Raw genomic sequence first — 12589 nt, 5'->3', positions numbered from 1 at the left:
TAGTGGAACCCGGATATGGGAGAAATCATACTATATATTGGACACTGATTCAAAGCATATTCTGCCTTCTGGAGAACTCTGCCCTAGCCCTCCAAGCTGCTGCCACCTAAACGGTGCAGTAATTGTGTCTTCAAAAGGCTATTCCATCTTTCTATGAGGCCACCTGCTTCAGGATGGTAAGAAACATGGGAAGATCAGTGGATTCCATGGGCCCACTGTCTCACTTCTCTGGCTGTGAAGTGAGTTTCCTGGTGAGAAGCAATACTGTATGGAATACCACTATGGTGGATAAGGTAAGCCCTTGGATGGTGGTTTTGGCAGAGGCATTATGTCCAGAAAAGGCAAATCCATAACTAGAATAAGTATCTACTCCAGTAAGGACAAAGCGTTGTCCTCTCCATGGAGGAAGTGGTCTGATATAGTAAACCTGACACCAGGTTGCTGGTTGGTCACCCCAGGGAGTGGTGCCATATCTGGGGCTCACTGTTGGTCTCTGCTGTTGGAAGATCTGGCACTCAGCAGCTGTTGTTAGGTCAGTCTTAGTGAGTAGAAGTCCATGTTGTTGAGCCCATGTACAACCCCTATCTCTGCCACCCTGGCCACTTTGTTCATGGGCCCATTGGGCAATGACATGAATGGCTGGGGAAAGAGGCTGTCTACAGAATGGGTCATTCTATCTACTTGATTATTGAACTTCTCCTTTGCTGAAATCACCCTTTGATGAGCATTTACGTGGGGCAGAAGTATCTTCACATCTTTCACCCATTTGGAGAGATCTATCCACATTCTTCTTCCCCCAATGTCTTTCTCCTCAATTTCCCAACCATATTCTTTCCAAGTCCCTGACCATCCAGCCACTCCATTGGCTACAGCACAAGAATCAGTGAACTGTAGAAAATCTGGCTATTTCCTTCCAAATAAAGTGTACTGCCTGAATTCCTGCCCACTGTGAAATTTTCCCTTTGCCAGTGTCTTTCAGGGTTGTCCTAGAAAGGGGTTGTAATGTGGCAGGTGTCCACTTCTGGATAGTGACTGCATAACATGCAGAACCATCAGTAAACCAGGCCCTAGTCTTCTCATCCTCAGTCAACCAATCATGGGGCACACCCTGTGAGGCTATGGGTGCATGCTTGGCAGCAGATGGCATTGTAACAAGAGTAGAAACCATAGGCATTTGGGCAACTTCTTCATGTAACTTGCTTGTTCCTTCAGGACCTGCTTGGGCCCAATCAACGATATACCACTTCCATTCGATAATACGTTGCTGTTGTGCATGTCCTACTTTATGACTTGGTGGGTCAGATTACACCCAGATCATGATGAGTAGCTCAGGTCACATGGTAACTTGGTGGCCCATTATCAAATGTTCAGTTTCCACTAAGGTGCAATAGCAGGTCAAGATCTGTCTTTCAAAGGGAGAATGGTTGTCTGCAAATGATGGCAGAGCCTTGCTCCAAAATCCCAAAGGTCTCCTCAGTGATTCACCTATAGGGCCTGCCAAAGGCTCCAAACAGCACCCCTCTCTGCCACTGACACCTCAAGTACCATCAGATCTGCTGGATCATATGGTCCAAGTGGTAGAGCAGCCTGCACAGCAGCCTGGACCTGTTGAAGAGTGTTAATGCAGAACCATTATCTAATGGACCCCAGAATTTACTTTGCCTGTGCTGACCATTACAGGTCAGGCTATTATGGATATTACTCTGTCTGTTCTGTCCATTATGATAGCTACAACCACCTTGTCTTTGGTGATTTGGTGCTGCCACCTGGCCCCTGATACCTCAGGGCCCAGTTAAACCCATTTCATTTAATTTATCCAACTGAGAAGCAGCATCTCCAACCCTAAGGTCTGGGACAAAGAAAAGGTTGACAATGAAGCTCTTCAGATGTGTTGGTGCCCCTCTCACCGTTTTGTGTCACGTAGGGTTAGTGAAGGGCGTGTCTTCTGGGCCTTCCTAATGTGGGGGATTAGGTTTCACACAGTGTGCCCACTGGAGCATTGAAATGTCCCTGAGTCTTAAAATCCCTTCATCAACACTAAGCTGAGGGATGTCAGGCATCTCCAACTCCTTTTCAGTAGGCCAGCTTTTGACAAATGCTTCACCCAACCATTCAAACAAACTTTTCACACTTTTTTTTTAAACTGTGCAAGCTTCCATATTAAACCTAGAATCTCCACTCAGTGGGCCCATATCAGTAAACTCAGCCTGATCCAGTTTCATGTTCCTTCCACTATTATCCCACACCATTAAAATCCATTCCCCCACACATTCCCCAGACTTCTGCTTGAATGAATTGACAAGCTCATTAAGCTCTTTAGTAGTATAGCATACCTCCCTGCTTTGCCTTGAGTCTGGTTATAGGTTTAGAGGCAAATATTGGTGGCCCTGAGGGACTTCAGTATTGTCTTGCCTAGCATTTCCTTCAGAGAAAGTCACTGCTGATTTAGTAGACAATGAAGGATTAATTTCCTCAGTGAAAGGTGAAAAAGACAATATTTCAAGGGGTGGGGCTGAGGGTGGAGAGACTACTTCCTCAGATGAGATAAACCCTTGAGAATCTGAGGGTTCAAAGTTCCCAGCTTCACTAGCGTCCTCCCACATATCCCCATCCCAAGTAACAGGATGGGATCCCTTTCTTTACCAATTAATATCGTACTTTAACTCCTGACACCCTCCTGCCGGGACTTGAATTTTCACACTAATTCAGCCAAACATAGTAAGGGATTCAGTTTGATTTTCTGCAACTTAAGTTCTGTGGATGCTGGAGAGATTTTCTTCCAGGGCACATTAGAAATCTTTAGACTGTTTATGCGCATCTGGAGCTGGTCAATTTTATCACTGAGTTTATTGTCCTTCACCATATTCTGAGATGCTAGAAGCTGGCAAATTTTATCACAGAGCACATTTCTATCTTTTTTCAATTCATACAGAGATATGAGAACAACTGACCAGCATTGTCATTTTCCTTATTTTTCCACAAGCTGTCAAAAGTTTTATATACTGAGTTAAAAAAATCTGTTGCCACCCACAGTTGATGAATCAGGATAATCAAAAACATTTATCCCCTTAAGTATGTTATTTAGTTCATGCCATGGACTTTCAGTAAGCTTTCGGCTCCCAGGAGAGGCTTCAGTAACTGTAGATACTGGCAGATTAGAAAGCCTATTCCAGATACGTAAAAGACTCATCCTTATACTTCTGTTGCTCTAGAACCACTTCTGTACCAAAATCTGTATTAGTCAGAATAGTGGCACTATTGGGAAGTGTGGCTTTGTTGGAGTAGGTATTGCCTTGTTGGAGAAAGTGTGTCACTGTGGGGGTGGACTTTGAGGTCTCCTATGCTCAAGCTACTCCCAGTGTCTCCAGACTACTTCCTGATGCCTGCAAGATGTAGGACTCTCAGCTACTTCTCCAGCACCATGTCTGTCTGCATGATGCCATATCCCACCATGATGATAATGGACTATACCTCTGAAAATATGAACCACCCCAGTTAAATGTTTTCCTTTATAGGAGTTGCCATGGTCATCGTGTCTCTTTACAGCAATAGAAACCCTAAGACAGAAGTTGGTACCAGGGACTGGCATATTGCTGTGATAGACTTGACCATGCTTTTGTCTGGAGGAATTTGGACCTTGGTACTTTGGGTTAGGAATGCAATGGAATGCTTTAAGCACTGCTTAATGGGCCATACTAGTAGGAACATGGAAGACAGCAGTGCTGATTATGATTTGATGAACTTTGGGGACCTTGCTCAAGAGGTTACAGAGGAAAAGAATATTAATATATGGCCTAGCGATCCTTCTTGTGATATTTTGGTGAAGAATGTGGTTGCCTTTTGTCTTTGTCCAAAGAGTCTGCCTGAGGCTAAAGTAAAGAGTTTTGGATTAATTCCTATGGCAGAGGAAATCTCAAAACAGCCTAGTATAAACTCTGTCATGTGGTTATTAGTGTGATGAGGATTTATAACAAAAAGGAGCAAGCTGAGCAAATAAAATAAAAATACAAAATGGGACAAGAGGAAGTGGAATAGAGCTAAATCCTGTGTTTAAGGAGATAAACAGATTAAGAACTGGAATAAAGGGAGTAGTAGCCTCAGGCCAAGATCCCACTCAGCTAAGTTTCCAACTTGTGAAAAGGAATTAAAGAAAAGCTTAGAGCCAAGTGTGGTGGTGCATGCCTTTAATCCCAGCACTGGAAAGGCAGAGGCTGGTGAATCTGAGTTTGAGGCCAGCCTAGTCTACAGGGCAAGTTCAAGGATAGGCAAGCTTAGGCAGTGAAGGACAGAAAGCTGGTGAAGATGTAACTGAATGAGGGGGTCATGTTCCAGTCCCAGCAAGCAGCAGGACTTGGCAGCTTCAGCCATATGGTTCTGGCTTTAGAGTTAAGGATAAAAGAAACAGGTTATAGAATTTGCCTCTGGGCCTAAAGAAAGCTTCTAAGGTCAGGCAAGTATCAGGGGTGTCCCTGAATGGAGGCCTAGAGAAGCCATTGCGTGAAGCTGTGAAGTTGAAACCTGGATTGCCTTGGAGACCCCAAAATGTTAGAGATGCCAGAGCCATGGAATACCTGTCAAGGAAAGCTGCTAATAGGGAGTAGAACCAGCCCAAGAGAAAGAAGTGTGTTGCAGACAACAAAACTAAAAGAAGTAGGAGATCTGAAGAGCATTTTGACATCAGACATGGAGATGAGGAGTTTTGAGTTTGCCCAGCTGGTTTTCAGTCTTGCTTTGGTCCAGTATTTTCCCACTATCACTATACTGCCCTTCTTATGCTTTAGAAGGGTAATGTATATCCTGTGCCATTATATGTTGGAAGTATGTGATCTACTTTTTTATTTTGATTTTACAGGTGATTACAGTTAAGAGATTGCATGACTCTCAGAAGAGACTTTGAACTTTGGACTTTGAAAGAAGTGTGAGACTGTTAAAGACAATGGAGGCTGAAGTTGGACTTTGTGATATGGCCACTGCCTTTGGGGGCCAGGAAGTAGAATGTGGTGGTTTAAAAGAAAATGGCCCCCAAAGGGAGTGACACTATTAGGAGGTATGTCTTTGCTGGAGTAGGTATGGCCTTGTTAGAGGAAGTATATCACTGTGGGGGTGGGCTTTGAGCTCTTCTATGCTCAAGCTACTCCTCGTGTCTCAGACCACTTCCTGTTGCCTGCAAGATATAGGACTCTCAGCTACTTCTCCAGCACCAAGTCTTCCTACATGATGCTATGTCCCACCAATTAAAAGTTTTCCTTTATAAGAGTTGATGGGGTCATCATGTCTCTTCACAGCAATAGAAACCCTGACTAAACCAGGGTATTTATTATAATGATGTATAGGCTGTGGTCCAGTTAATCCAACAATGGTAGCCTATGAACTAAAGGTCCAAGAATATAGTAGTTGCTCAGTATACAAGGCTGGATGTGTCAGCTAGTCCTCAATATACACTGTAATACCAAAAAATAGGTTCTAATGACAGTGAAGGAATGGACTTTCTTGGGAATCGAGGCCAAGCAGGCAAAGGGTAAAAGCTTCATTCTTCCATGTCCTTATCTAGGCTTCCAGCAGAAGGTATGGCCCAGAATAGAGGTGGGTTTTCCCAGCTCAAAATATCTGGATTAAAGATGTGTCTTTCTGCCTCAAAGATCTGGATTAGAAATAGATCTTCCCACTTCAAATTAAGTAGAAATCCCTCATGAATGTGCCCTCTGTTTTGGGGTTTTAGTTAATTTGAAATGTACTCAAGTTGACAACCTAGAATAGCAATCACAATATACAAAGTTTCATTATGCCATCTTCATACATAGGTCATTATGTGTTACTTTCATTCATTCCCCTCCTCCTCCATTGTTCTTCCTCTCCTTCACCTCCTCTCCACCTGGTTCTTTTTCTTTCCCAAGTTAATCTCCCCTCTTGTTTTCCTAGTATATGAATTCTACTTCTGTCTCTATTTCTCAGTCCGTTAAGATCTCTTCCTCTCCTCTCATGATTCTCTTGCTAGCTTTGTGACCTACACAAAGTTAAGTTCTGCATAAAAGAAAACACAGAGTATTTATTTTTCTGAGTCTGGCTTATTTCACTTAACATAATGAAAGAAAAACAAATCTTAACTAGTTCTCTTTGTCTCTCTCTGGATGCCAAGACCTCACACATGCTAGGCAAGTATTCCACCACTGGGCTACACCCTAAGGAAATATCACTCTTGTTTCTACTTCTCAGCCTTCCAGGATATCTAGAATTCCAGGCAGATTCTCTGTCTTAGTTAGGGTTTTGTTGTTGTGAAGAGACACCATGACCATGGCAACTCTTACTAAGGAAAACATTTAATTAGGGCTGGCTTATAGTTTCAGAATTATAGTCCATTATCATCATTCCAGGAAGCATGGTGGTGTGCAGGCAGACACGGTACTGGAGAAAGAGCTGAGAGTTCTACATCTAGGTCCACAGGCAACAGGAAGTGACAGTGACACACTGGCCAGGCTTCAGCTTCTGAAACCTCAAAGCCTGCCCCCTAGTGACACACCTCTTCCAACAAAGCCACACCTACTCCAACAAGGACACATCTCCCTATATGCCTATGGGGGCCATTTTTATTCAAACCATCACATTTTCCTGTCTCTGTTTTCCATCTCACTGAAGGAATGCTGGGATTACAACTTCATCCCCAATGATCCAACTGTTCACATGTTTCCAGGTATCTAAATCAGATCTTTAGGTTTATAAGGCAAGCAGTTTTACCCTGAGCCATCTCTCTACTCCCCCCATGGTGATATTTTATTTGTGCTAAAATGTGATTTTATTTGTATGTTAATAAATAAAAGTGCCTCGGGGTCAGAGCTATTAGCAAGCCATAGCGAAAGCTGGGCGGTGGTGATACACGCCTTTAATCCCAGCATTGGTAGGCAGAGCTAGGTAGATCTCTGTGTGTTCAAGGATACAGCCAGCATTGGAGACACACGCCTTTAATCTCAGTAACAACCATAGAAGACCTGGAGGTCTGTACAGACAGGCAGTGACAAGGAGGTCATGTGGTTGGGTTTACAACCAATGAGAAGGCAGAACAGAAAGTTAGTAAAAAGACAGACACACAGGAAGTAGGTCTTTCTCAGGGGAAGGATGGCAGCGGCACTGGGTGGTAAGAAGACGGTCTTGGTCTCAGCTCTTAGCTACTGCTCTCTGACCTCTGGGGCTTTTAACTCTGCATTTGGCTCTGTGTTTCTTATTTAATAAAACCATTCAGAATTACATCTACACCACCACCCCCACCAAACTACGTATCATCTTTCTCTGAGAGCTGAAACAGAGAGGGGTTCTTAAATATTTTCTTCACTAAATAACAAGAAAGAAGAGTCTGAAGGTGACTGACTTAGAAGATGTAAATTCTTCATCCACCCAGGAACTGTCCTATAGTAGAAGTTGTACATACTCATTATCCCTCAGGCTAAGAGCATTACAGAATATTGGCTGAAAGAATATTACAGTTTAATATTGGTAATGAGTGCCTTTGAAAACAGGTCTTAATTTATATTGGTCAATTATGCTACATTTACAAGTTTAAGTAGTACATAATTTTGAAATCACTGGGATCTAATGCTCTATCAGGTCTTCCTATTACTACATAGAATATACTGTATCTCAAAATAAGCCTTTTTATTTTATTATTGTTTTATTTGTTTGTTTATTTTTGGTACTGGGGATGGAACCCAGAGCATTCTGCAAGATAAGCACATATTCTATCACTGATATATATACATCTTGCCCTGGACTAACTCTTTTTAAATAACTTTAGTGAAATTGAGATATCTTAAAAAGTAGTTCTCATATTTATTTAGTATTTGCATTATATTTTATTTTCTTCATTTTTGTGGGAACTAATAGCTTAAGTAACATAAAAAAACTTGATTACCACATCTGAAAAAAGGTAAACTGTGTTGCATCTTGAGATTATAATTTCCTTGACCGTTATGAGAAAGATACCAACTGTTTCATCTTTTTTCATAATGATAGGCCAGTGGGATGGCTCAGTGGGTAAAGGCACTTGCAGTACAAACTTGGTGGCCTAAGTTTGATCCTCTGCTCTCAAACATGTCCCATGATCTCCACATGCACACTATGGCATATGTGCCCTTACACACACACACACACACACACACACACACACACACACACACACACACACACATACACACACACAATAATAATAGTAATAATAATAATAAATATTTTTAATGATGATGAAACAACAATGAAGACTATGAGTCTCTGGATTGTCTGTGAAACAATGCATTACTTTTAAGATATTCTTTACAATTTCAGTCAAGATACTGATAGCTGAAAGGAAATGCAAGTCTCAGGAAGCATTTTGAAAACAAAATTTTGGCCCAACTGTAATGTGACATTAACTTGTTCTAGAATGTCTTAATATTATTGACAAGACATCTTGGTGATAATCAAATGACTTGTAGTTTACAAAGCACATGGGCATTCTTTTGAAGAAAGCAAATGAAATTATTTGAGCTACTGTTTCAGCAAATAAAAAGAATCCAGAGATAAATCAACTGGGATGTATGTATAAATGAACAGTGACATGGCTGAATTAGTCACAACTGACCACTAGAGAGCTGTTAGCCACGCTTCCTTACAACCAGCTCTAATGTATTTGTAAGCAGGAACAAAATTCTGTGGTGACCAAGCACAGCCAACCTCTATTCTTGCTGCAGTTTTGTAGATATTAGCACATTACATGAGCCAAAGGCTGTTGCAACTTCAAATATGAGACTATTTTGCTTTGTAGGTAAAGTAAAAACTATTCTTGAACATTAATGACATAGAAGCATTCATATATGATATGTTCAGTGTGGTAGAAAAACTAAAGCATAAATCAGATATGTTGGAATAGAACATTTTAAAAGGCAAAAAAAAAAAAAAAAAACCTGAAGTGATTTTTTTCTGTTTTTAAAAATGACTAAGGCCGGGGATGTAGCTCAGTTGATAGAGGACTTGTTTTGCATTCATGAATCCCTAGATTCAATTCCCAGAACTGTATAAATGGGTGCAAGCCTGTAATCACAGTCCTCAGAAAGTAGAGACAGAAGGAATAGAAGTTCAAGAACATCTGGCTACATAATGAGTTCAAGATCAGCTTGGAATACCTGAGACCTATCTCAAAAATAAACTATACACTATGAAAAGAATCGGAAACTGGACATGATTGTGCAGGCAGGCCTGTACTCCCAAACCTTGGGGAAGCTGAGGCCAGCCTGGGCTGCAATGTTAAGATCTTGTCTCAAACACAAACAAACGACCGCAAAAAGAAGGAAGGAAAGAACGGAGGAAGGGTGGGAGGGAGGGAGGGGAGGAGGAAAGGAAGGAAGAAGGAAGGGAAGAAGGAAGGAAGGAAAAGAAGAGGAAAAAGAAAAAAGAAAGGGGAAAGAGAAAAACAAGAAGGGAGGAAGGTGAAGGTGGGCTGTGACCACCTAGCTAGGGGGCAGCTAAAATTACCTTTGCCCTAGAAACCTGAGCCTTGTGACTTTGGGGATTGTGACGCCTAGGCATTGGAGGAGAGAGACAGATTGGTCACTACTGTGACACGTGAGTAGTGGAGGAGGAGACAGAGGTTAAAGACCTGACATTTCAGCAGAGCAGCTGCTTTCCTAAAAGTGCACTGGAACCTAGTGCAGAGACAGCTGACCTGACACCCTGGTGATGACAACAGCGTCTTGTGTCCTTTAGACTCAGGCTATGGAACAGGACAACCTTTATGACCTCTCTCAAATAACTAACAGCCTTTTTATCAGTAACGCTGTGGTCGCTAACGACAAACTCGCCCTGTCCAACAACCACATCACCACGATTATCAGTGCCTCGGTAGAAGCAGTGAACGGGTTCTTTGAAGACATTCAGTACGTGCAAGTGCCGGTGAGTGGTGCTCCCAACGCCTACCTCTATGACTTTTTCGACCCCATAGCTGATCACATCCACGCCGTGGAAATGAGGAATGGCCGCGTGCTGCTGCACTGCACCACAGGAGTGAGCGGCTCGGCAGCCTTCTGCCTTGCCTATCTCATGAAATACCACAACATGACGCTGCTGGATGCACACACATGGACCAAGTCCTGCCGACCCATCATCCGTCCCAACAACTGCTTTTGGGAGCAACTTATTCATTACGAGTTCAAGCTATTTAGTAAGAATACTGTGCGCATGATCAACTCTCCTATGGGTCTGATCCCTAACATCTATGAAAAGGAGGCCCATGTAATGGAGCCAATATGAGCCACCCAACCCTCCCCAGACATCTGCATTGGCTCCTACATCAAGATAAAAGAATGACCTTGGACCTTTGGTTAGCTACAAAAACAAAAAGAAGAAGAGGCCTTGTGGATGAGGGGGAAAGGGGAGAGAAGGGATTCGAATTTTTAATTGTCATATCTTCAAATAAAGTTAAATGTAAGATGATGAAATGTTTCTAAGTATTATCTTTAAAGAATAAAATTCAGTAAATGTAAGATCGCAAAATGTTTCTTACCTCTTAAGAAATAGGTCAGGTGACAGGGACCTGGCAGAAGGCAGGGGTGGGAGTGCACATGGCAGAGGTCAGAGTGTGGGGAAAGGTGGATACAGGTGTGAGGTACAGAGGCAGGGGATGGAGGAAGGTGTGTTTGGGAGGCTGAAGATGTTAGGCAGGATTCGGGAAGGTGGAAATGGGGGAGGTGATTGTATGAGGTAAGGATATGAGAGAGTGAGAGAAGAGGGTTGGGATTTTGAGGTGGGGTATGCTGAGGGGGAGAATAGGGGTGGGAGGGTTAAGATTGCAAAGTATAGTTACAAGCAGGTGAGAGAGAGAGGGAATGGGAGGACATGGGGAAATAGAGAAGGTGGGGGGAAGAGAAGATTGGGGTTATGAGGTAGGAGTGTGTGGAGGTAATGGAAGGGGAGAGGAGGAGAGAGTTGGAATCGTATGTGGAGGTGGAAGGTGGGGGAAGATGGAGTGGATGTGAGATGGGGATTGGGGAGTAGGGAAGTAGGAGATGAGAGTGGACTAGACTTGTGAGGTAGGAATGTGGGAGAGTGGGGCCAACAGGGAAGGAGTTGCTCTGTTTAAATAGCACTGTGTACATACAGAAGACTTGGGATCCTGAGCCCTGCCTGGATTCACTACACTGCAAGTAAATCTCCTTCTCACTCCAACTCAAAATCAGAGCTTTTGACATCATGACATCTTGGATAAGTAAGAACGTACTGAAAAAATGGCTTCCAAGCCTTCACATCAGGCTCTGGGAAGCCTCTGGGAGTCCCAAGTCATTCCTGTCTGGTTTTTAACTCCAGTTACCCAACTCTCATTTTGTAGATTGGATTCATGCATTTGTTGAAGAAGTCATTCCACTCTATACAGTTTTGGGTTTGTTGTTTGATTGGTTTGTTTTGTTTTTGAGTAATGTATTAAACATCAAAGCCTCAAGAGGTCCTTGGAGACCCCCTCAGCAGCCTCCCAGAGGGACATTAGTTTCAAGATCATGTGCTGAGAATGAGCTGACTTGACACAGGTTTCTTCTGTCTTAGTTAGGGTTTCTATTGCTGTGACAAAACACCATGGCCAAAAAGTAAGTTGGGGAGGAAAGGGTTTATTGGGCTTATATTTCACATTTGTAGTCCATCACTGAAGTAAGCCAGTACAGGAACTCAAACAGGGCAGGAATAATGCAGAGACCATGGAATAGTGCTATTTGCTGACTTGCTCCCCATGTCTTGCTCAGTCTGCTTTCTTACAGAACTGAGCAGCAGTCCAGGGGTGGCACTGCCCACAATGGGCTGGGCCCTCCCCTACAAATCAGTAATCAAGAAAACGCCCTGCAGGCTAACCCACAGCCCAATCTTATGGAGTCATTTTCTCAATTGAGGTTCCCTCTTCTCAGATGACTACAGTTTGTGTCAAGTTGACATAAATCTGGCCAGCACAACTTGGAAGGCTGGAGTTGCTGGCCATGTCTCAGTCCTGTCAACCACTGACACCTCCTTCTATTGCCATTTGGAGGTCTCTATGAGTCTCAGTTTTCTATCAAAGCAACCAGAGACCTTCTGTCATAGAGTTCTTCTGAAGACAAAACCCTTTAGTACAACCTGGCAACTGCAAGGTTTCAGCCGAGAGTAGAGAGCAGTGAGCATGCTCCTCATGGCCTTTCTCTGACTCTGCAGCTTTTTGTTGTTCACAAAACACTCTTCCAAAAAAAAATCATCCAGTGTGGAAAAAATGGTTTAAGGTCTTGTCAGACTCAACCGGACAAGGGACCTAGATTTAGAACCTTTTTAGAGGCTTCATTGTGTTGAATGAACCCCCCCATCCCCCACCCATACCTAGTTTAGAATCACAGATTCTAAACTGATCTTGCTAGTTACTGGATCTGGGTGAAGCACTTACCAAAGGGATGCATGAATGAGTCCCATAAGTAGGCCCTAGAATCAAAAATTGTTCCAACTTTCTGGATACCTGGGGCTCTGACTCAGATCCAGCTATTGTACTTCAGAGGATTTTAGACAGACACAGAAAGACGGAGACATTAAATTAAGACTGTTCAGGTTGAATCCAACCTGTGGG

At 42.9% G+C, this 12589-nt stretch overlaps 1 protein-coding gene across 1 annotated transcript; it reads left to right on the top strand.

The window, feature by feature from the left end:
* Nucleotides 1-9699: 9699 nt before the first annotated feature.
* Nucleotides 9700-10269, top strand: Dusp21 (dual specificity phosphatase 21). The gene is given in 1 exon segment (XM_052735858.1): nt 9700-10269. A coding segment is annotated over 1 exon segment (570 nt).
* The last annotated feature ends 2320 nt before the right edge of the window (nt 10270-12589 follow it).

Source organism: Peromyscus californicus, unplaced genomic scaffold (assembly GCF_007827085.1).
Source record: "Peromyscus californicus insignis strain IS unplaced genomic scaffold, ASM782708v3 Scaffold_10__1_contigs__length_136768540, whole genome shotgun sequence".
Taxonomy (NCBI): domain Eukaryota; kingdom Metazoa; phylum Chordata; class Mammalia; order Rodentia; family Cricetidae; genus Peromyscus; species Peromyscus californicus.
This window is presented reverse-complemented; position numbering and strand designations above follow the sequence as displayed.